General features: G+C 46.5%; 1 protein-coding gene across 1 annotated transcript in view; it reads left to right on the top strand.

The window, feature by feature from the left end:
• The first annotated feature begins 241 nt into the window (after positions 1 to 241).
• Positions 242 to 25,166, top strand: part of LOC135205205 (protein phosphatase 1 regulatory subunit 21-like) — a 70,240-nt gene continuing 45,315 nt past the window's right edge. Inside the window, exons 1-2 of the mRNA XM_064235568.1 lie at positions 242 to 432; positions 3,005 to 3,073. Coding sequence (XP_064091638.1) covers positions 376 to 432; positions 3,005 to 3,073 — 126 coding nt within the window. The 5' untranslated portion in view covers positions 242 to 375. The remainder of the gene's footprint in view (positions 433 to 3,004; positions 3,074 to 25,166) is intronic.

Here is a 25,166-nt window from a genome sequence, read left to right as displayed (position 1 = left end):
TTGAATATTTTAGTCATTTTTCCATACTATAAGAGAGAGAGAGAGAGAGAGAGAGAGAGAGAGAGAGAGAGAGAGTAAATTTATCGTATGCCCAAGGTGAACCAAATGATATATATGCGATATCCTCTTGTTTATATTTTTCCATAATATGAGAGAGAGAGAGAGAGAGAGAGAGAGAGAGAGAGAGAGAGAGAGAGAGAGAGAGAGAGAGAGAGAGAGAGAGAGAGAGACTCGGGGTCGTACAGTAATGTTTTTCTCCTGCCGTAGGGGGGAGGAGAGGAGCGGAAAGAAGAAGTAAGTAAATGATTACGAACTGTCAGAGTGAGGAAGAGGATACAGCGACGAGAGCCATAGGAACAAGAGACGTCCCCTGAAATGGATTCCCCGGACATTCAGGCCAAATATCAGAAACTCGCTACGGAATACACGAAGGTAAAAAGGAGACGCTTCCTTCTTCCCCTGGCCTCTTGTCATCCTGCAGGAGGGGGGAGTAGGAGGTGGTGACAGTTCGTAGGTCCCTTTGTCCAGGGTCGTCTTCGAGTCAGAATCTTCATCTTCTTCTTCTTCTTTTGCTTCGTGGAACTTTGTTTTCCCTTTCTTTCGTTGTTTTAGGTTTGGTTCCTCGTCATTCCTATGCCATCCCTTTCTTTCGCTCCAGGTTCTTCTTCTTCTTCTTCCTTGCCCTGTGCCTTCTCCTATTCTTCGTTACTCTATGCCTTCCCTTTCTCGTCTTCCTGACCCTATGCCTTCCCTTTCTCATTGGCCCTTTGTCTCCTTCCCTTTCTCTTCAGGTTTGGTTCGTCCTACCCTACGTCTTCCCTTAACCTTACCTAACCTAACCTTAGCCTGATGTAGCCCGGGTTTGGTGGGTCTGGACCGCCCAAAGGACGTCATGCATATCAATAATAATACAATAATAATAATGGTAACATTAATAATAATCATTCGAAGGTATAATACTAGCTAACTCCATATAGACTGCCAGGAGTGGTCCCGCGAATACGACAGCCACTAGCGTTTGGGGCGTCAAATGTATTTCGCCATGTGTAGCAATGGTCCCAGGGGGTTAATTACAGTCGACCTCCCATAGATAACGGTAAATTCTTAATAAGCAACTGAAATACTATAGAAAACTGTAATTTCTTAAATATCCAACACTTAGGTAGTTGATACCTAGATCTACCATAATAATACCTAATAATATCCTTTATTTCAATGCAGGGCCGTATATGTACATGGAATATACAAATAGTATAATACGTGCAATCTATAGATATACAAGATAACATGACAAAAATGGTAATCCAGGCCTGTACCGAGTGGGGTCGGGGGACGTCGAACGACCCCTCCCCCCAAAATATCTCTGGGTGTCCTTATTTTCTGTGACTATCCTCTTCATTTAACTATAGTTCCAAAGTGATAGATAACTATCTTTTGTTTTTTTGGCAATCCCCTTTTTTTTTTTGGCAAGTTTTTTTTTTTTCTTTTTTTTTTTTTTTCTGAATTTTGTTATTCTTCAGTAGTGGGAAATAAAAGAGTGACGAATTGTTGTAGACGAATTCACCTAGAACCTTCTGTGGTGTCATTGCTGACGTTCCAGCATGGTCATCTCTTCCATCTCTGTTCCTCTGTTTAGACTTTAGTAGAAGTTTCAACCTTGTTTTTGTTTGATTCCCCTTAATATTTAAGTGGTACATAACTTGTGAGGTTCCATTTTCGCTTCCTTTTGCTGAAGATGAATCCGTTAACCAACGTCTTTTAGTTTACTTCTACCTCAGTTCCTGTTAGAGCAAATAAGTTATCACACATTATGGTAAGGTGCATTATCATGGAAGCAGAGCCTTTGGGAAGGGGTGAACAGTTGTAAGAGCAAGCTAGGAAACTGTTTAGTGTTTAATAGGGTAAAAAACCGCATGGTACGGGTGGACCATGTACGATCAATGTGTACAACCCCAAAATAAGTACATTATAACACGTCCTGACATCGGAGATGGGCATCAGACGCGACTTGTTGTTGGTGAGAAACGGAGCCAAAGACCTCTACTCCGGTGTCAGGACGCGTTATAATGTACTTTTCTTGGGGTTGTACACATTGATCGTAAATGGTCCACCCCTGTACCATGCGGTTTTTTACCCTAGCTTGGCTCATAACACAATGTACTAATGTGCTCGCAACTGTGTTTTGTACATGAAGTCTTGCAATGGGGGACCCTTTCTCCTGAACCAAATATGATAGCAACCTTGCTTCCTATCTTCTCATTAGTTGTTAGGGAATCCCACTCTTTAATTTTGGGAGCATGAAGGTACACATTGGTGTACAGTATAGGAGCATAACTTCATAATTATGAAGGTTGCAGTGTCTTTAGTTTAGGCACAGGAGTCACTGGTACTCTATGAGATAGTTTTTTTTTTTTTTTTTTTTTGTTTTTTTTTTTTTTTTTTTTTTTTTCCCTGTAAGGATCCTCTGACAAGTCTTGCTACAGGGGCCTTACACCCTGTTGTAGTTCCAATGTCTGGCTACAGTCTTTGCCAGTAAGGATCACACAACAGGTAGGAATGTTGAGAAGTTTTTTCTCCCATAAAAAGCTTTTATTTTGCTTGGCTGAACGTTGTCTCAGGCCACACTTACCCATCACCCTCGTTCAATGTGGCAGTCAGCTGACTTTAACTGTAGGTAAGATTCATTCCAAATATTTGATGATGCTGCTCATGATAAAATTCATTATTTGGTTACTTACCTACTGTTGAAATGGAAACTCATCCAGCCTCCCCACATCTTGGAAATCAGGTGACTACTGTGACAGTCCTAATGTAATTTGAATTTTTTAAATGCCAATCACACATGATGGTGCAAAGATGTAGGCTAACTTTAACAGTAGGCAAGTATCCAAATGATTAATTCTATCATGCAAATTATGATTATTTAGAATAAGATAGTTTTGTATCTTATTTTTATTTAAGTAGAAGTTGTTTCAGCTTTCTAATAGCCATTGTTTTTTTCTAGCTTCGAGCCCAGAACCAGGTTCTCAAGAAACATATTATAGAAGAACAAGGGAAGGCAACTGAGCTTACTGTAAGTACTTTGCACACGTTTTTATCCTATCAGTGTGTATGTACTGTGTGATACTTATGGATTAGTTTACTCATTCAGTTTCAAGTTACCAGATCTATCGTGCAAGCAAAAATAGATAACTACATGTTGGTCATTCAGATTTATAGTTTAGTTTTGAATGATTAACCTGCTTGTGAAAATAATTGTTTAGGATTTGAAGAAGGCAGTTAAGAAGTTGAAGAATGGAACGGTATCAGGAGTTGTTAATTATAGAAGTGAGCTGTTGTGGTGTCGCAGTCATAGTGTGATGAAGTGCCTAAGAATGGTTAAAAGGTGGGGAAGATTTCAGTGGAATGGATGAGAGGAATAGTTTTCTATTGTACAGTCAACTCATGCTTATTCACAGTTAACATCCACTTCTTCACCTATTCACAGATTTTTCTGTATAACATATCTCCAAGTTGTTCTCAGAAAAAATCACCTATTCGCTGATTTTTCTGTGGAGCATATCCCCAAATTATTTGTGGAAAATTCACCTATTTGCTGATTTTTTTTTCATAGAGCAATATTCACAGATTACTGTATTTTCATATTATTTTCATGACCAAATAGTATAACTTTTTCTATATATTTGGTGTCTGAACTATTAACAAATATACATTTTTTATGTATTTGGTATTTGAACTATTAAAATACAGTGGTACCTCATTTGTTGAATGTTTCTCATGTTGAACATTCCATTTTTCGAAATAAATTTTCGAGGAAATTTTGTCTCATTTGTTGAACAAATGTTCAAACTATGAACTGACCGATTATCTTATTTATACATACGTACTTGTATTTGACGACCTACTGCATCCGACAAGAAAAACTGTATCAACATTGTTTTCATTTACATATACAAAATAAATAAAAGAATAAAGCAATTCAGTATAAAATTTAGCATAAAAGATGTACAAAATCATATGTCACCATGATGATGTCACTCTCAGCTGACTTGAGACTGACCAAGGGAGTGTTGATGTGCTAATGAGAAGGGGAAGAGAGAATTAAAACATCACTGTATGTATGTAAAAGCAATAACAATTCACATTAAAAAGGGAATTTCACAATAAATTTAACATAGTGATGAAATATGAAAACTATCAAATGCAGTACAGAAAAAAAAGTCTTAATTCACCCAGTGTAGTGATAAAAATATGAAAACAATCAATGCAATACAGAAAAAATGTCTTATTGAGCCAGTGTTCGGTGCGCCAAGTGAAACAGCATAGTTTAACCATATACAACAAAATAGTAAATGAAAGAACAAAGCTTTTCACAATAAAATTTAGTATGAACGATTAACAAAACATTTGTCATTGTGGTGATGCACAGCTAACCTGAGGTAGAGGGAGAGAATGTTTAAATTTTTTAGGAATAATGAGTGAATGATTTTTAAGTTATCATGTGGCATGATAATGTTGAGGAGAGAAGGAGAGACAGTAAAATCTTTACTATATACATAAAAGCAGCATAAATTCACAAAAAAATTATTTCACAATAAATATAACATATATAATGATAAAACATGAAAACAATCAAATGCAATACAGTAATAATAATAATAATAATAGAAAAATTCTTACTTGACCCAGTGTTTGGTGCACTGAGTGAGAGGATAGAGAGGAGAGGAGAGGGAAGATGGGTGTCTGCTTCCTACTGACTTATCAGCTGGGCTAGGATGATTATTCGCCCATTTCTTTCACTTAAACTCAATTTGCCCAATCACTTTTTTTTTTATGGTAAAATACCTATTTGGTGACAATTGTTTCTTACAATTTTTTACCACTGTAAAAGTAACTCAAAACACTGGCGCTGCGTTCAGCTTCTGTGTGCCTTCCATTGTTTGTTTAAATGACCTTCTTGTGAAAACTTATTTAATCTCTCCTTTTCTTGCATTCTTCACTTATTAGTACCTACTATTTGTTTGCAAAATCCTCATGTTATTCATATGCGAACAAACCTTTGGTCTTAGCAATAGGATAATTTTCAAGCGCCTAGCTGGATCCGGTTAAATCGTAGATGAAAAGCAAGGAAATTTGTGAGATCTGGCAACGCATGTGTATATCAGGTGAAAACTGGTCAAGGTCCCTGCACCCACGCTACTGTGTTCAGTTTTTTCTTAACCGCCTGGGTGAGAGTCGCGGTTACCCTCTCTCCGCTTTTTACCCGGTTCTTTGCCCGTTTTCGCTTGTGATTCTGTGTGCATGTGCTTGTATTATGGCTTCTGCTCCTTCTTGGCCTCGCCAACGTATGTGCCCGGGAACTCAAGGTTTCCTGTGTTCTTGTTTCCTGGCTTCTTCAGCGACAGATCCACACTCCATATACAGTGGTTATCGTTCTAATATACGGTACCATAATGAATCCCTGCCTGGAATGTCATGTGTGGCCTAGAGAGCAGTGGAAGTTATTTTATAGTAAGAGGGAGCATTGTAGAGTTTCTACCCTTCCTTCATGGGAGGGATTTTCATCTCCTTTCCCCGATGCTTCGTCTCCTGCCAGAGTCATACCCCATACTAGTGTAGTGCCTTTTGTCTCCTTCTTTTTCTTTCATTGATTTGTCGTTTGAAGTATCGGGAGGCCTTCAGGCTGATTTATTATGTAATGCGCCCCTCTTCCTCGAGTTAATTTACTTCCCACAAGGAAGGAGGCTTTTTCATCAGTTTCTTTTGTTTCAGAGTCGGAGGCGTCCAAAATGGCGGCACTTGGTTTACGGGGTTCACCCTCCTTGGAGGGTTTGCTGAAGCACTTCATGGATGCTCGCCTCCCCCCTCAGACTACCCAAGCTCTCCCCCCCTTCTCCTGGCCTTGTCTTCGTTGGTAGCCAGGGTCAGTCATATTGTATTGCTCTGCCAGTGACACTTGCTGCTTCTTCAAGTCAGAGAGAAGCCGTGGCGTCAGTTCTGCTGGTGACATCACGGGGTCAGCCATTTTGTATCACTCCGCTAGTGGTGCCTGCTTCCTCCTTGGGTCTAGGGAAAGCTGTGGCGTCAGTGCCGCTAGTGACGTCAGTCCCAGTTTCCTCTGCTGTGATGCCTCACTCATCTGTGTCGTCATTGTTTGCTCCCATGATGTCATCGCTACCATCCAGTAAGCCCCATCTCCCTTCCATGTCGTCAGCGCCCTCTCTTGCTAATCCGTCTGAGGCTTTATGTCAGGCAGTTCTTAAGAGATTGGACTCTGCTTTGGAAGATAGGTTTGCTGCCATGCTGGGAGGACTGGGGACAAGGGTGTTGCGTCGCCCCTTCCTTCTGCCAAGAGATTGTGTAAGGATTCAGTGCTGTCATCGTCTCCTTCTCCCCCATCTCCACTGCGTCGGCGTATCAAGCATGGGAAGGTTAAGGACTTTGCCTTTTCTTCGTCTATGAGTGAGGAGCAGCATGCCCGTGTTCCTGTGAGTGTTAGTCTTCCTGAGAGTATTAGTGTTTCATCCCCTGTGCGATCTGCAGTGGCTGCTTCGTCCTCTGCATAGAGTCGCGAGTGTGTTGCAACCTTGCATGTTTGTGCACGTTGCTAATTCTTCTGCTTCTTCAGCACCAGGGCCTATTCGTCGCCATTAGGATCTTTAGGCGCCTGTAAAGAGATCAAAGGTTGTGAATGTGGAATTAGTGCAGCAGGAGTGTTTTGTCTCATGATGCTGCCTGGGGTTCGACTCCGAGGAATTCTTGTTCTTTGTCAAGTGTTCGAGACGCTTCTCTTTTGCATGTACGTGTGACTCATGAGGCATAGGAAGTATTACGGTAAAAACTCTGCCTACTTACTGTCTCGTCATCTTGACCTGGACGTCATTCGTCTGAAGCCAGGGTTGACTTGGAAGCTGGTGAGGTCGGTGGCGCTGCCCTTGTCTCCACAAGATGCCTCAGTTTTGGCAGCCTCCATGTTACAGACAGTTTCTTGGTTGGACTTCTGGTCGACAGTCATTTCCAAGATAACGTTTGACAGGTCCCCAGAGGGGTTAGTGAGTGCTTCTTCTCTTGCCAGTTTGTTGCAGTCCGCAGGCAAGTTATTCTCGTATCTCGCACACCTAGGCGTCAATTTGTCGGCTAATCTTCTCTTGATCATAAGAGATGCGACTTTGTCCAGGATAGCAAGATCAGTTGACCCTGAGTCCTTGTTGGCGTTGAGGATTGGGGACCTTTCAGAATCTCAGTTTCTGTTCCCTTGGACTGAGCTGGAGGACGCGATAGACTGATGCTGGGCTTACATGAAGGACAGGTTAGTGCACCTGGCTGTGTCAAATTTGGTCAGAGTCTCGTTTTCAGAGACGTCCGGACCCTCCTCCTCCCTCTGCCCAACAGCAGTCAAGGAGGTCGTTGCCTGGTAGGCCATCTAGGAGTTCGGTTTGGCAGGGCCTTCCCATTTGTCCCAATCTAGGTCAGAGGACCAACGTCCCTTTCACTCCCGCTCTTTCAGGTCAAGAAGGGACTCCAGGGGCAGAAATAAGGGGGGTCGTCGATAGGTTAGGTGCTCTCCCTCTCCTTTGCCACAGGTGGGGGCTGCCTGGCGGGCCAATGGGCCAGGTGGCAGAGTTATGGGGTGGAGAAGTGGGTAATAGATGTCCTTCAGGTGGGGTATCTACTGCCATTTGACTTCTCTCCCCTGCTCTCGGACAAGACTCTGCTCAGGCGGGTGTATCCCACAGATTCTCCGAAGTTCTTGGCTCTTCAGGAGGAAGTGCAGAAGATGCTGGACAAGGATACAATAGAGGAATTGGTGCGTCCGTCTCCGGGGTTTTACAGTCACACCTTCTTGGTGCCCGAGGCGTCAGGGGGTTGGAGACCTGTGATCGACTTATCCACCTAGAATCATTTTAAGAGGAAGACGAAGTTCAAGATGGAGACCCCACGATCGGTGTTGGCAGCTGTGAGGGAAAGTGACTTCATGTTGTCGATAGATTTAAAGGACACACATTTTCAGATCCCTATCGTCCAAAAAGTTCCTTCGCTTCTCTCTCAAAGACAGGGTCTTCAAGTTTAAAGGTGTTCTCACAAGGGCCTTCTCTCTTGTCCCAAGTTGGGTCCATGCTCAGGGGATCCGTTTGCTGAGGTACCGCAACTTGGTTGGTCTTGGCAGGTTCCTGGGAGAAGCTGCTGCAGGACAGAGATTGAACCAAGAGAAGTCAAAACCTCGTACCCAGTCAAAGGATTCTCTATCTGGGCATGGTCATCGATACGGCAGTTTCAAGAGTTTTCCCATCAGATCAGAGGTTGGAGAAGTTGCGAGTGGTGGGGCACGACTTCCTATCACAACCACATCAGTCAGCTCATCAGTGGCAGGTTCTTCTGGGAATTTTGTCTTCCCTGGAGAAGCTGGTCCCTCATGGGTGACTTCATCTTTGGTCTCTGCAATGGAGACTGAGGGAATTCTGGTCTCCAGCAGGGGACACGCCCCTAATAAGGGTTCCCCTGTCTCTGGAAGTGAGAGAGGACCTTCGTTGGTGGTTGGACGACTGAAATCTCTTGAGGGGTGTTCCTCTGCGTTCTCTCCCCCTGGACTTCCTTCTGTTTTCAGACGCCTCCCTCGCAGGTTGGGTGCTCATTTGGGCTGCCTCATTACTTTGGGCAATTGGAGTTTGGAGGATAAATAGCAGCATATCAACACTTAGCATTAAAGGCAGCCTTTCTGGGTCTGAAGTAATTTCGGGAGAAAGTAGAGGGTCATTTTGTTGTTCTCATGTTGGACAACACCACGGTGGTCGGTTATGTGAACAAGCAGGGAGGCCTGGTTTCATGTCAACTTCACGCCTTGACCGTCGAGGTTCATCAGTGGGTAGTCAGCAATTCGGTAAAGCTCTCAGCCAGGTATATCCCAGGCAAAAGGAATGTGGTCACAGACAAGCTCAGTCGTCGGGATCAGATCTTGGTCACAGACAAGCTCAGTTGTCTGGATCAGATCTTAGACACAGAATGGTCTCTTCATCAGGTAGTGGCAGACAAACACTTCCAGGTTTGGGGGAGACTCATGCTAGTCCTTTGTTGCAACCCAGTTCAACAGGAAATTGGAGATAATCTGTTCGGTGGTCCCGGATCCTCTGGCGTTAGTGGAGGACGTGTTCCAACATCCCTGGGACAACCTGGAGGTGTATGCCTTCCCTCCAATTTGTTTGATCCGTCAGGTCCTGAATAGGTTGATGATTTCGCAGAGTCTCAGGATGACTTTGGAAGCCCCTCTGTGGCTGCAGGCATAATGGTTTCCGGATCTGCTGTCGTTGTTGTCGGAGGTACCGAGGGAGATTCCCCCTGGCGGCATCTTCTGTCAGGCACACATAGAAAGGTTCCACTAGTCAGTTTGTATCTTACCTAAGATGATTGTGTGGATGAGAGAATGCATGAGTTGGCTGGTCTCTTTCTTTCTCTTATACCTTTCCTTCTTTTTTCGGGCAGGCTGAGGAATACGTAGACGCGTCATTCGCTGGACTGGTCTGATACAGTTGAGTAAGGTAGTCATACTGATAGTTTGGTTGCTTGGTATACAAATAACCAACCCTCTATTTGGTAGCATATACTCCGCTCCTTAGCAAGGGGGATTAAGGAGTAGTGACAAACGCTGGTGTGTTGGTTTGTTATTGGACTGTCAAAGTTTCTCTTTTGTTCCCTATGCAATGATTCATTCCATATATCGTTGTATATTACCCAGTGGCTGAGTTGTTGGATATCACTGTACGTATCTAGCTTCTCACAGGTATGAGTCCCTCTCCGGTAGATATTTCTTCTGGAGCTGTACTGGTGGGTAGGCCCTTGTAGACTCCCAGCTGGTTTAGGATGTCTGTACCTCCCTCCAAGTATAAGTCAATCCTATTGTTAAGACCAAAGGTTTGTTCGCGTATGAACAAATGACAAATTTTCTAAGACAATTTGTATTTTTCATAGCTACAAACTGAGGTCTTAACATTGTACTGCCCACCTTTAGCTGGCCCTCTGTCTGGATAAGACATCCTGAGTTGGGAAAGTCTGAACGCAGTAGCGTGGGTGCGTGGTCCTTGACCAGTTTTCACCCGATATACATACGTATTGCCAGATCTCACAAGATTCCTTGCTTTTCCTCTGCGATTGTACCGGATCCAGGTAGGCGTTAGAAAATTATCCTATTGTTAAGACTTCAGGTTTGCAGCTATGAAAAATACAAATGGTCTTAGGAAATTTGCCATGTTATTTTAAATTCTGCCGTTTGCCAACAGTAAGTTGATGTATTGTGGCATAATTAACCAATTAACCCTTACTGAATAGGTAAATATATCGACATGCAGCTCCTCAGGCTGGGTAAACTTTGAGGTCAGCCATTTGACTAAAAAACACATCAGTGGAAAGTGGAAGATATGCAAATGTACATGGTGAAAGAAATTTTTTTTTTACAAATTTTCCCTACCTATCATGAGTTGAAAATGACTAATATGTAACCCCTTGTGGGGCTCTTTTACAAACAAAACAATTGTAAATTTTACCGACTTATATGTTTTTTTTGTAGTAAATTTTATTTTTTGTAAAATTATAATTACTGCTCACACAATATCAAAACATACAGGAAATAAAATCAGTAACAAATTTTTAGCATATTTGTTGAAAAATATTTACGTAAATTTAAAGAGAATAAAGATTCAGTAACTTTTTTTTTAACTTTTACATGTTTTTTCTGATATTTCTTTGCAAAATTGAGAGAGAATCATTTTAATCGAAACTTCAGGTCTTGAAAGAATACATTTCACTGTTGTTTTCACGCCAACAAAGGATAAATAACGCAAAGATAAAGCTTGTACTATGATGAGATCAAGTGAAAATAGCGAACGGAATCACATAATTTTTTTACACAATAAACGTCCAAAACGCAATTTGTCCCAGAAAACTTGTGCACAAGTTTATTAGTGACATAATCCCTGCCTGCCCACCTCCATTTTCCTGCCCTTTGCTGGTAGGCAAAACATTCATTGGTAGGTGAATTGCCACGTATACAACAATCTGGCGGCACAAGCGGAATGGTTACTTTTTGATATTTTGATTTTATCGTTCCTTGCTTCATCCTCCCCATGGAAGAATGACTCAATTACTATAGTAACATAAATTGCATACAAAAGGAGAAAATGCTTCCTTTTGTAGAATTAAAATTACATAAATTCACTTGTACGTCCGGGTATAAAAAGCACCTGCAGCTTTCGATTGTCCTCTTTCGACTTTAGAATCCTAACTTGCAACAAAGGGGAAGTGGGCTCCAGATGGGGGTTGTGTGGACCGTGAGGGGAAGTTGCGAGCGACGCCATGTGACCATGAAGTATGTAATCGTACTTTGTATCGGCCATTGTTGGGCTAATCAATTGAAATCATTGCTGTCATTGTTATACAAACCTTTGGGAATGTGTCCCTTGTAGTTTGATCAAGTGTAATTCAAAATCGAGTGATTTTTTCATCCTTTTGAGTGGCCACATGACCACGTTAAGGTTCACTTTGAATTAGGGATGCTGTGTCACCTGTACTCATGCGTCACCATTTAGTTCATTGATGTAGTTATTAAATTCTTATTTTGTAATAAAATTTTAAATTATTCCAACGACTGTTACTCCTGATTGTCCTCGCGTAAGGGTTGGTCCTTACCCCTACAGGCAGGTTTGTCCGCCTCATACCATCGAGGCCTTACCAATGCTATTCGTGATCAATTCACAACATTCCTGGTCCTTCAAACCGGATACACCTGAAGAACCAGTCTCCAAGCGACGGCAGCTGGAGTATGGTCTTTAATGTCATAGCACTGGGGTCACTCACAACAACATTCCAACCTCCGGCAAAACAAAGGAAGTGATAATCGTAACGTAATGTCTACTGTAGGCTAGGTGCTCTGCAACAGAGCCTAGATTGTTTGCCCCACACATTAGGCTAGGTGATCAGTAACAGAGCCTAGCAATTTTGTCGTCCACGAAGGGGTATCATGATGCAAGAGCCTGTGCTGTGCAAGGCTAGCTTGATCGTTCTGATGATGTTGTACGAGCTGCATTTCTTGAGTCATGCCATGAGATTAACATAGGCTAGGAAGGCTGAACCAGACCCTAGTCCATTTTGTTGCCCATTTCAAGGGCTATCATGAAGCAAGAGCCTGTGTTGTGCAAGGCTAGCTTAGCTGTTTCGAGACTCATGCGCAAGATTTTTGTTAAGTTGTTACTGAAATTATCATGCTTGTGGTCCTCCTGACTGCCACGATCACGAGAAGGAATGCTGTATGTCACTCGTACAGCTGGGCTGGACCCCGCCTTTGATTTAGAAAGAGATTCTAGAGTTGATAGAGCTGCTCAGGGTAGGTCAATTGCTGCTGATAGTAGCTCAACCTTAGGCTTGTTAGGCGAGTACTAGGGGAATTATTGCAGAAAATGATAATATGTCCATGTCTGATGAGTTGGGGAAGACTTTAATTCAACAGAGTGTGATGCAGAGCTGCTGTTTATTCTGACTTGCTGCAATCCTGTTGACCGGCAACAGAGAACCTGCCTTTCAACATCCAAAGAGCCCATGATCAGCTTGTGATTGAAGATGAAACATCCGACTAGCAACGAGCCTTGGTTGTTGCTGCCCCGAGAGAGATTCGGGGAAAAAGATCTCAGACTCCACCCACCAAAATGTGGATTGGAAGGTGGAGTAGTGTTAATTTGTTCCGACACGTAATACAAACCCTCAGTCCTTTAACACATGGAATGTAATCAACGGCAGCTGGAACCAGTCGTAATCTTTTGAACAAGGAGGTTCGGTAGTTAACTGCTTGTCCAGTAGTCGGGTGTCCCGCCCGGCTGGGAGGTGAAGCTTCACGTTGCTTTTGGCCACCATCAGAACAAGACGTGCTCTTCGCCGCTCTGCCTGCTGTGTCGTATGTTTGTTTACCTCGTTACGAAGCTACTGTTCATTACTTTCCCTTTTGTTCATGAAACTTACCTGTCAGATATATATATAGCTGTATTTTCTGAAGTCCGACAGAATTTCGAAAACTTCCGACACACGCAGTGGTCGGCCAGGTGGTTAGTACCCATTCCTGCCGCTGGGAGGTGGGTATCAGGAACCATTCCCATTTTCTATTCATAATTTTTCTGTCGCCGGTGCTGAAAACACCTGTTTTCAGTACCTCCGTCTTAGGATTTTGGAAACTTCATTGCCGCTAAGTAACCTAATTGTCTTTTGATTTATTTACTTGGATTTGTGGCTAGGCATACGCTATCTTAAATTGATTTGAATTTGATTCATTTTTGCATAAGATATCTGAATCTAGTTAGGCTAGTTTCAGAGGGGATTGTCTGCAAAGATAGGGTGTGGCTACCGAAAGCTTCGGGAGATCCGCACTTGGTATGCACGAGGGGTATGGGTCTTGCTTCTTTGTTGAGATTTGTCATGTAAGGAGTGTGAGACTTTGTCTAATTCCGTAAGGAAGATGTATGATTCGTATGTACGCAATTAATCAGTAAACATGTCTAATTCCGTAAGGAAGACGTATGATTCGTATGTACGCAATTAATCAGTAAACAAAAGTCAGGGTAGTGAACCTGCTAACCTTCCTGTAGACTTTATTTTGCCTAACCCTGTAGTATGGCCTACGGGTTATGAATATGTCTGTGAGAGGTGATCGCTCTCCTTCATTGTTGTGTAGAGTGCTACTTCTGTTATTGTTACTCCTAAACTTGTAATGTTGCCTTCGGGCCCTAAAACAGTGTCTGTAGAGGTTATTGCCCTTTCTCTAATACTCTTTCGATTCGTAACTTAGAATGGGAAGTGCTTGAAAGAGCAATAGTGAAGTGGCTTAGTACAGTGACAGTGCCCCTTGTGTAGTGGAGGGTGCGTCAGATCGGCCTTATTTCGCCTCTAGGCCGGGACCTCTGCTTGACTCCCAGGACCCGGGGAGAGAGCATGTCGAAAGCCGAAGGAGGGTTACGAGGAACCCCCACCGATCTGGCGTGCCTTCGGCAGTTTCTGATTAAAATCCCCAGACTGCCAAAGTGCGTGCACGTGCACAAATCCTGAAGGATTGCTTCTCGTCCTCCGAAGCGTCCTCCCCGCGCAGGGGTTGGAGCTTTCGGAAGGACTCGCGCCCTCTAAATAGAAGCTTTATAGAGGAGGACGCTCACGTCTCTCTCCTCTCTCTCTCTCTCTCGTCATGCGTTTCAGTGAGAAGTAATAAGGCGAACGTCGCCTGAACATGTGTACGTCTTTCCACCGAGAAATACGAAAAAGAAGTCGTAGTAGCAGGACGCTTTTGAGCACTGACGTCCGAGCTTTGTTCTGTGAGAATAAGAAGGCGTTCCCTCGCCCCTCGTATTCTTACACGATCAACCCTTCTCCTGAGACTGCTTCGTGCAGTCGGATTTTTCTCCGAGATGTTTCTCGCTCTTCCCTAAAGGCAGTTTCTCTCGCTTGTTTTGACGCCTGTCAGGAGCGTGACGCTTTTCTGCACGCTTCTTTGGACGCTCGGCATGGGCGGGACGCTCGGATGGACGCCAGGCGCGCGCGCAGTGGACGCCGAGCGTGCGCCAGTCGGACGTCGGACGCCGCGCGCCCAGTGGACGCCGACGCGTGGCGCCAGCGCACCAGCGCACGCCAGGTGTGTCGCCTGGCTGAACGTTTCTGTTGAACTCTTCAAGCTCTTGTTTTCAGATTTGGGCCTAAAGAATTTTTAACCTCTACCTTTGGTGATACCTTCTACCTCAACTGCAAAGAATGTGAAGTAAGCAGTGCTTCGGAGGAAGCTTAAAGTGAGCAGGCAACTTCTTCTTCGAAACCCAGCAAGACATCTGGTTTCGCGAATTCAAGAGGTCTCTGTCAATTAATATTGCTTTTCGCAAAGGTGGATGGAGTTAAGGGAAGATCTCGTTTGCTCTACCGCAGTCAAGACTTTGTGATAAGGCAGTTACGGGTTATGTAAAAGCTCGACGTCCTGCACGTCATGACGCTCGGCTACGTTCAGTAGGATTCTTGCAAAAGCACTCATCAAGAGGATGCTCTTCAGGAAAGAGCAAGACAGGACTTCCTTTGCCATACTGCCAATAAATTTAAGTTGCAAGCTTTTTAGTCCATCTGAAAGGGCTTTTCAGAAATATTATTCAAGATCTAGGAATGATTCTGAACATCTCTCAGTGCGTCAAGTATCACCTGAGGTGATAGAAATAAGGTGCCGGACATCTGGATAGGGTTTCAGATGTCCTGGATCTTAATCTGAAAGAAGAAGAAGCAATTCGGTCATCCCTCCAGTCCTTGAAACCAGTTTTTGGAACCAGTGGTCCAGATCAACTCTGATATTCCACAGCTCTCTCATATCTTAAGAAGTATCTTCTCTCGGTCCCTGTTCGAGTTTACGAGAAAGAGCCTATTATAACAACAGGCGTAGTATGTAGCGATCCTCTAGAGGTTCGTTACAGGATTGCAAAAGTCCGTTCGAATCGTCTCGATCGACGGCAGCAACTACTGACTTCCGAGTGGAATCTTTCTTTAGAGGTATGTTGAGAGTTGTGGAGACTTTAGGGGCGTCCTTTCATTCATCTCTTCGATATGTTGAGGACGAAGAGGCTTCTTCTTCTCTGCTCCCTTATTCTCGATCCGGGATCGGTACCATTAAACGCCATCTTATGATATTGAACGGGGATGGATGTTTAGTCTCTTTTCCCCTTTTTCAATCGCTTAGGAAATGTAATAAGATGATTTATGATGTCACAGGGAGCGACAATGACGCTGATTGCCCCATGTTGGCCTTCAGGATCCTGGATTCACAGAGGTCACGTCCTTCCTAGTTCACTTTCCAAGGACCTTTTCCGAGAGAGTCGGTCTACTCTAACTTGAAGGTACCTATAACCTCCGCTCTGAGTCTGACTACGTTCAGACTATCGAGATGTTGACAGGAATAAGATTACCGTCTTCCCTTTCCGTCTGAAGAATGGATAAGCTGGCAGTCACAACTATTAAAGAATACGCAAATATGTTGTTGACGGCCTTTGGGCTCAGAGATTTGCTTCTGTCAAACAACAAAGCCCTTCACGATCTTTGAGTTCTGTGGAATCTCGAAACTCGCTCACCATCTACTTTTTGTCTCACCTGTTTTCTCGGAGTCAGACACTCGTGCGAGATCAGGCGACATATAGTAGCCCTGAGTTTCTTGTTGACGAAGTCGGTTGCGTTTATACACCCCTGATGATCGTGTAACATGAGACCAGGTTGGACTGTCAGGCATTCTTCCTTCGGGACTGAATCGCCTTTTTGCTCCTCGCTCCTTGGCACCAGAAGCTCGAGTCAGGAGTTGCTCAGGAGTTGATTCGCTGACGACGTTGGGTTGCGTTGATACACCCCCCAAGGTTTGCTTAGATTGAATCGCCCAGGCAGTCCAGCCACTCATCCTTCAGCGAAGAATAGTGCCTTATGGTCTTCAGGGTACAGCCTTGCTGTCCTTGATTCATCTGACTGGTCAACTGGTCGGTCACCTGACTTTAGTACAGACGGACTGACTGTACATGTCCAGATCGAAGCTTTCAATATGGAACTTAGACGTAGTCTGAAGTTCTTGATGTCAAAGCATTCGAACCTCTCCTACCTGTTAACTTCTTGCATGTGATCAGGAAGGCCTTCTTCTAACCACCCTAGATACGACAAAGAGGGTTAGTGAGATTTTAAGCCATCGTCACAAGTTTTGGCTTTAGAGAACACAAGGCGGTGTGCCCTCTAAGCCTTCCGTTGTGGCCTAAGAATGGAAACCCGTTTTGTCCTTGGGCCAGGAGCTTGGAAGCAAGGATGGCACAAGTTAGTGGGCAGGAGCCAGAGAGAGTCCTGTGCCCTGTCGGGTCTCAAGTTTTATCTACATAAAACTCAAGAAAGTCGAAGTCATTCGGGCAATCTGCAGTGTTCCGAAAAAGATCAGACTTGCCCATATCGAAGAACACCCTGGCTTTAGTGTTAAGGAGTTCTTTCAAAAATGCTCCTTCATTGTGTTTGCACAAAGATTTGAAATCTTTTGATCTGAATGCTCACGAGGTGAGGGCGCGGCCTCGGAAGCATTTCAACAGAGCATGGCACTCAGCAACATCCTGAGTACCATGTTTTAGCGAAGCAACTCTGTGTTCACTTCACACTCCCTGCGAGATGTGAAGATGGCATATGAGATCTACTGCTCGCTAGGGCCATACGTGTCTGCAGACACAATCTTGGGGGCAAGAAGTACCACTCATCCTATCCTGTAGAAAATGGTTAGGAAGAGCTCTTGATTTAGTTGTTGAGTCGCCGACAACGGCGACTTCTTAACTCTTAAGCCTTAGTTAACACACCTTAACTTTGGCTAGGTTGGTCAGGTGGTGATATATATATTTATTTTACTTCTTAGCCCTCATGGTATGGTCAATATGGTCTAGTCACGTCGTGGTCTCGCCCCTGTTGACAGATCATCTGGAGTGCACCAGCTATATAGGTCTCTACCTCGCTGGCAACTCTAGTAGCACAAGCAGACTTACGTGGCAATAACCACAAAGCCAGCTATGCTAACAGGTGGAACCAAGATGTAAATCATCTGCATGCATTTGTTTCCCAAAATCCTTCTATTCTGTCCCTTCCCACCTCCAACGGTGGGATTCAGCTATATATATATCTGACAGGTAAGTTTCATGAACAAAGTGATATTGTTATGATACAATAAAGTTTGTTCATACTTACCTGGCAGATATATATAATCAAGTACCCACCCACCTCCCCTCAGGGGACAGTGGAAATAAAATTATGAATAGAAAATGGGAATGGTTCCTGATACCCGCCTCCCAGCGGCGGGAATGGGTACTAACCACCTGGCTGACCACTGCGTGTGTCGGAAGTTTTCGAAATTCTGTCGGACTTCAGAAAATACAGCTATATATATATCTGCCAGGTAAGTATGAACAAACTTTATTGTATCATAACAATATCATATTACTGAGTGCTTGTGCGAGTGGAAACTTGTAAGTACTTTGTGTTTTTTGTTATTATTGCTCGTGAATCCTGTGACATTGATGGATTCCCATGAGCCGGAGAGACCCCCCGCCCCCCCTGTCAGCCGCAGATTGTGCCCTGGTGTGGAGGGCCGTAGGTGTGGGGCCTTCAAGTCTCTCTTTGAGGTAGACCTTATGATTTATGTACTCTATGTCGAGGGCGCGAATGCTCTCGCACCGAGACTTGTGATTTGTGTGTACTATCGTGGTTGGGGGAGCAGTGGAGCGATACGAGGGGAGGAGGGCTCTCCAGTGACTCCTCTGGTTACGGACATATCTTCCTCTTTCCTTCCTCCATCTCAGCTCCTGCGTATGGCTCCTTCCCCTTTGGGGGGCGTGTCGCAGTCCTTCGCTTCATTTGACCAGTCAAGTGTAGAGGAGGGCGCGCGACACCTCAGCATTCAGCTGTATTCGGGGTCTTCCGTTCGCTTGGGGTGGGAGATTTTCCCCCCTGGGCAATTGGGAACCCCCCATTAACCTGGCCTTTCCCTCTTCAGGTGTGCCTGCCACGAGTGGCAATCTCGGACAGGTCTGGTACTCTATTGGGCTCCTGGGTACAACGAGCATTCAGGGACTGCTGTACCACGTAGCAGCGCGTGGATCCAGGCCGGTCACCCATGGACCAGAGACGTTGACCACAACAACGGTGTCGACGCCGGGTTATGCTGCTCCTCCCCACCTGGTGTATACGCAGCACGTGGGCACGGTTACCCCGACAGCTGCAGTCTAGGCTCTGCTGCTGGGTTTGCCGAGGAGGGAGGTCACCCCGCCGCCTGGTTTCGCTGCCCTCGCCCCGGCCTCTAACTTTCGGTGTCCCAAGAGCTCCCTGCTTGACCTGCTGCCAGTACTGGTGATGTCGCTGGCTCCTGTACTGCCACCAGTTCCCGTTGCTGCCCCTCCTGTACCAGTTCCCGTTGTTGCCCCTCTTGTACCAGTTCCTCCCGTCGTCGCTCCAGCCCGTGGTGTTGCTGTACCCACCGCAGGTCCCTATGGACAGGTGCAGCTGGACCCTGTTGCTTCGGCAACTGCTCCAGCTCCGTCCTGGATGGAAGACCTGACGGTGGTCCTGAGGAAGCTGACGAAGAAGAAGAGGAAGAAGAGGAAGGTGTCATTCAGGTACCGTCTCAGCCGCTTGTTTGGGAGTGGTACCGAGTGTACGGTCACCCGCTGGTGACCGTGCAGCTGGGTCCAGGCAGCCGAGCCAGCTCGCCTCCAGGACCCAGGCACGGAGCGGAAGACTGGTGGCAGTCGCTCAGGCGACTCCCACCAGGCCAGCGATCGCTCTCGTGGCGATCCGCCGGTTCCCAGGGTTGACACGACGGTCCCCCCAGACCATACGCAGGTTGAGGCGAGGAAGAGGTCCCCCCGGTCGCCAGGACCAGCCTCGGTTGGTCCAGGTACCGTGACACGCCGTGAGGACGGGCCACGCTCCCACCGCAACAGTGGACTCTGCCAGTCCCCTGACTGTCGCTCCCACCGGGACCGGACGGATAGGGTGACTGGTAGCAGCTCTCCTGATGCTCGGGACCGTCGCTACCGTTCTCGGTCCAGTGGCTCTCCCCAGGGAGACTGCGCGACTAGGCCTGCAGCTCGATCGTCACCGCGAGTTGGCGATCCCCTGCAGCCCCCCAGCACACCGGTTCTGCTGGTGTGCAGGGGGGGGAGCGTCAGGTCTTCCTTTCCTATTCCTTCAACCTCCTCAGGCTACATCAGGAGGAGCGAGGCGATTAGGAGCGACCGCAAGGAGTACGCTTCTCACGGTCCCTCCATGAGGGCCTACGAACCTGGCACAGTTTTGGGACCGACCAGATCGTACGCCCAAGTGGTTGGAGGAGACCAAGAGGGGTCTGTCGTGGTTCCTCCTGTGGAAGGAGGAGGGTCTTGGGAGGCGTTCTCTCTGGATGGACCATCCTCTGGATGGACTTGACGGTCCATCCCCTCAGAACGCAGTCACTCCCTGAGATCCAGAGGTCTTTCACTGAGGTCATCGCGCTGATTCGTCGGCACAATGACCTCGGGGAAGGATCGGTGCTCCCGCCCTCCGAGCCTATATCTAGGCTGGAGTCGTTCTGGGGTCCTACGAGGGCCAGGTGGACTCTCTCGTCTTCGGACAGGAGGGATCACTTCGGTCTGTCAGGTCGTCCAAGCTGCTTCCCCCTCCTCTACCGCAACAGAGGCGCCTCTACGTGCCATCGGAGGACCCGCTGCCGCCCAAACAGGTTAACCTGGAGCTGGCTAGGCTAACTCCGGGTGTGTCTCTTCAACACCTGCTGTCCGAGAACCTCTGGTTCTCACAGCAAGAGGCATTGGCTTTGGAGTCGACTGCCATGGCAGCGTTCCAAGCAGTCTCCTGGCTGGACCTGTGGTCCCTCAAAGTGTCCAAGTTGCGGCTTCCTCGGGAAACATCACTCCCAAAGGAGACCCGGCTTTTGGGAGACTGTGCCAGTCTGGAGGTGCATGGGTGGGCGGTAGCTCACTCGGTAGAGATGTTGGCCTGATACATTTCAGGCGAGAGGAATGTAGTGGCAGACAAGCTCAGCCGTCGGAAGCAGGTGATAGGGACCGAATGGCCCCTTCACCCAGACGTGGCGGAAAGGCTCTTCGACCTGTGGGGGCGTCCAGTCGGGGATCTGTTCGCCACCCGGCACAACATGTTTTCTACTCAGTTGTGCCGGACCCATGGGCAGCTGCAGAGGACGCTCTTCAACATCTGTGGGACAACCTCTTCGTGTACGCCTTTCCCCTGTTCTGTCTGATTCGCAAGGTGATCAGCAGGGTGCTGGTCACCGCGAATCTTCAGATGATTCTGGTGGCACCCAAATGGCCTCAGGCTGTTTGGTATTCAGACCTGCTGGCTCTTCTCGCCAAAGAACCGAGAGAGATTCCCCACTGGCACAACCTCCTGTGCCAGCCACACGTGGAACGGTACCACCGATGGGTTCGGTCCCTGTCTCTTCATGGCTGGCTGTTATCCACCATCTCTTGCGAGCGAGAGGCTTTTCTCGTCGAGCAGCAACAGAGATGGCGGGATACCTCAGGCAGTCCTCTGCAGCTGTGTACCAGGGGAAGTGGTCCGTCTTCTGTGGTTGGTGTCGTGGACGGGGCCTCTCTCCTCTCAGAGCCACTCTTCAGCAGGTAGCGGATTTCCTCGTCTTCCTTCGGCGAGAGAAGCTCCTCTCCATCTCCGCCAGTGAAAGGCTACAGAGCCACCCTGGCCCTAGTCCTTAAGCTGCGGGGAGTGGACATCTCCACCTCCATGGAGATCTCCCTTGTGATGAAGAGCTTCGAGAGGTCTTGCCCACCTAGGGAACTCAGGCCCCCAGGGTGGGATGTGACTCTCGTCCTTAGGAGTTTGACTCGAAGGCCCTTCAAGCCGCTGTGGGAGTCGTCAGACAGGGATCTGACCCTCAAGACCGTCTTTCTGCTGGCCCTGGCATCGGCGTAGAGAGTAGGGGAACTTCATGATCTTTCCTTCGATATTAAGCACATGAGGGGATGGGGATCTGTGACGCTGGATTTCGTCACGGATTTCGGTCCCTGACGACTGGTTTGAGTCATTCATGATCCCCTCCCTGAAGGACTTCACTGACAATGATGCGGATGAGATGCTGCTTTGTCCCGTGAGGGCACTACGGCGCTATCTGAAGAGAACTCGGCACCTCAGGCCTGAGTGTTGACGCCTCTTCGTTAGCACCGGGGTTACCAAGAAGGAGGTGTCCAAGAACACTCTTTCTTTCTGGCTTCGTGAGGTCATCAGGAAGGCGTACACTTCGGATAGGAGTGACAACACCGGTACCCTTCGTCCGAGATCCCACAAAGTCAGAGGTATTGGTCCAACCCTTGCGTTCCGCAAGAACTTCTCTGTGGCACAGGTGCTGAAGGCAGGGGTTTGGGCCAACCAGACCACCTTCACATCTTTTTATCTTCGGGATATTGCACACAGTCCTTGGACACCTTTTCCTTGGGACCCGTGGTGGCTGCTCAACAAGTTGTGTAGCTTACCCAGCTCCCGAGCAGACAGAACAGCATTGCATCCTTGTGTGACTGCGGGATTGCGTGAGCAAATGAGTGTGTGACTGGCTTCTCATCCTCCCCCTTTCTCTCCTTTACCTGTGGGCAGGGGCTGCGGTCGTCACTACGCTGGACAGGAGGCCGATGCAGGTAAGCTACGTGACTGAGCTCTGTCCTATTCCTTTCAGTAGGGATAGGAGCGGTTATCCACCACTCCCCTAGCAAGGGGGGAAGTGGATGCCAACAAGAGACAAACCCATGACCATATATTTGGCTCTTGAAGGAGGAACTAGTTCTTGCTTGCTATTCACAAGAGGCACGCTTACCTCTCTCTTATGAATTTGGTCCAGAGGTCTTTCCACTGATCCGGCGGTGCACACCCCTATCAGCTGGGCAGAGGCTAGGATCCCTCCCTCTGCTCTTACGACCAGGGAGGGAACCAAGGTCGGACGAACACCAGTCTGTTCTTGAGACTTGGATTCCACCCACCAATAAGTGAGTCTTCCATATCTTAAAGGAACGAGGGTTTGTATTAAGTTAACTGAACCTCCTGGTTCAAAAGCTTACGACCGGTTCCAGCTGCCGTAGATTACATTCCATATGTTAAAGGACTTCAGGTTTGTATAGTTAGGAAAAATACAATTTACGACAAATTGTGATTTTGCTTTGCTGAATGGAATTCTGATTTTGCTTATCCTTGTGATGCATCCCTCTGATGAGGATGGAGTGGATCACACCGCTCCATCAGGACCGAGGAAGTGGTAGGATATCTCTTAATCTTCAGTTGTCTCACTAACCATGCAATCCGCTTGGATCTTGGCAATGGGCTGGATACTACCCCCCCCCTCCCCGACTGCACTGCCTGTTGGCGATATCGTGTTGATGAAAGCAATGCAGCACAAAAGCAGTCAATGGCCCCTCGGTACAATCCTTGAGCTTTGCTTTGAAGATAAAGGTGTTTTTAGGTCACTGAAGGTACTGTTTGATGGAGAGGAACATCTGCGTGCAATACAGCATATCGTCCCGCTGGAGGTAAATGCCCATGACGAAGAGCGACAGGGAGATGTCCAGGATGACGAAAGTGAAAAAAACGTAGGTAATGGTGAGACAGAAATAGACATTAGAGATGAAGTGAATCGAGACTGAAGAACTCCATTGAAGTGATCATGATGTAGATAGTGTTAGGAGTGAAATGGGTGAGACAGTATGTGATGCAGGTATCCGACACAAAAGGAAGGCTGCAAAGGAACAGAGGAAAAGGATGTTGGAGTGGGTAAGAGACGATCTAATCTAAGGTAATGTGTGTGTTTGTTGATTGTAAAGAGGTGAACTTTTAAAGTGCGCGTTGGAAAGAGTTTCAAAGGAGTTAGGGCTGAATTCCGTTTTCTATGTTGTGTTTTCTGTTGAGACGTTGCATGAGAGCCGATCCAGTGGTCCATGAACGAGCTCAGCAGAGAGAATTGTATGTGCTGATTTGTGAACTTTATACAATTACATTTCATACATTCAACTTCCCTGTCAGATATATACTTAGCTATAGACTCCGTCGTCCCCGACAGAAATTCAAATTTTGCGGCACACACTACAGGTAGGTCAGGTGATCCCGCCGCCTGCCGCTGGGTGGCAGGAATAGGAACTATTACCGTTTTAAGCCAGATTTTTCTCTGTCGCGGTACTAGTAACATCGTTGCTAGTTCCTCCTGACTTGAATTTCGAATTTCATTACGCCGTTGATCTTTTGGACTGCTATTTGGTGACGTATTGGATCTTTGGTTTGGCATACGCTATTGTGGACTGTTTTTTGGATTTGGCTTTGGAATTTCTCATAATGTCTGACGTGTCGATTTCGTTCAGTGTGTGTGAATGAGAATTGTTTTGTGAGACTGCCGAAAGCTTCGGTGGATCCTCACACCTCTTGTAAAAATTGTAGAGGGAATGTATGCTCTCAATTGAATGCATGTGATGAGTGCAAGAATTTGAATGAGGAGGAATGGAAGTTGCTTAATTCCTACCTAAGAAAGTTGGAGAGAGATAGGACTAGAAAAGCCTCTTCCAAGAGTGTAAGTACGTAGGTCGGTCTCTAACGAGCCAGTTAGCGGACTATTGCCTATTGATAACCCTATTGTTTCCTCCCATACAGCTTTACCTTCCCGATTATCGGACTCGGCAAGCTCAACATCTGAAATTGCGAGTCTGAAAGCTTCGCTTAAACATATGGAGCAAAAAATTAAAGAACTGGAAGGTAAGTGCAGTGAAAGTGTTCCCAGTGAAGTGGAGGGTGCGTCTGATCGGCTCTGTCTCGCTCCCAGGCCTAGACCTCTTTCAAGCTCCCAAGACCAGTGGAGAAGGAATGTCGAAAAAAAGCCGCAGGGAGGTTTCAGAGAATCCCCACCGGTCAGGCGTCCCCTCGGCAGATCCTGTAGTTACGTCCCGGGCTGCCAAGGATAGTCGTTGGAAAGACGTCCTGAAACAGTGTTTTTCTTCGTCTGATTCCTCATCTAGAAAAGGATGGAGTTCGGATAGATTGTCGAGACCTTCGAAGAGAACTTGGAAGTCTCCTTCATTCGACTCAAGCCCTGAAGAATTTCCGGAAGAATATCCTCCGGAAAAGAGGAAGAAGAATGTATATTCAGAAGCTTCTTCTCCTGCATCGGAGGTTGGAAAGAGAGACGTAGCTACGAAGATGTTAGAGGATATGCAGAAACAGATATCTTCCCTAGTAGGAGTTCTTAAATCTGATCAGCCTAGAAGGAAGGATAGATTTCTCCCTATCAAAAGATCCCGTCCTTTAGAACTATCTGAGAGCTCGGACGAGGCACCTGCCAGAAGCTTGGCGCCAGCCAGACGTCAGGCTACTGTCAAGCGCAAAACGCCGTCAAGGCGACAAGATGTGTATAGGGAACTTCCTACGAGGAAGAAAGTACATGAGATGTCCGTATCGAGGAGTAAAATTGGAACTCCCGAAATCGGACGAACTCCTGAAAGGAAGCGCAAAGAGCCTGAAGCGCCTGAAGCGCCTGGAGCGCCTGAAGCGCCTGAAATGAGGCGTAAAGCTCTTCAAGTAAAAGGAATGAGGCGCAACGCGCCTGAAAAGCCTGAAGTGGCTAA

Source organism: Macrobrachium nipponense, chromosome 49, assembly GCF_015104395.2.
Source record: "Macrobrachium nipponense isolate FS-2020 chromosome 49, ASM1510439v2, whole genome shotgun sequence".
Taxonomy (NCBI): Eukaryota; Metazoa; Arthropoda; class Malacostraca; order Decapoda; family Palaemonidae; genus Macrobrachium; species Macrobrachium nipponense.
This window is presented reverse-complemented; position numbering and strand designations above follow the sequence as displayed.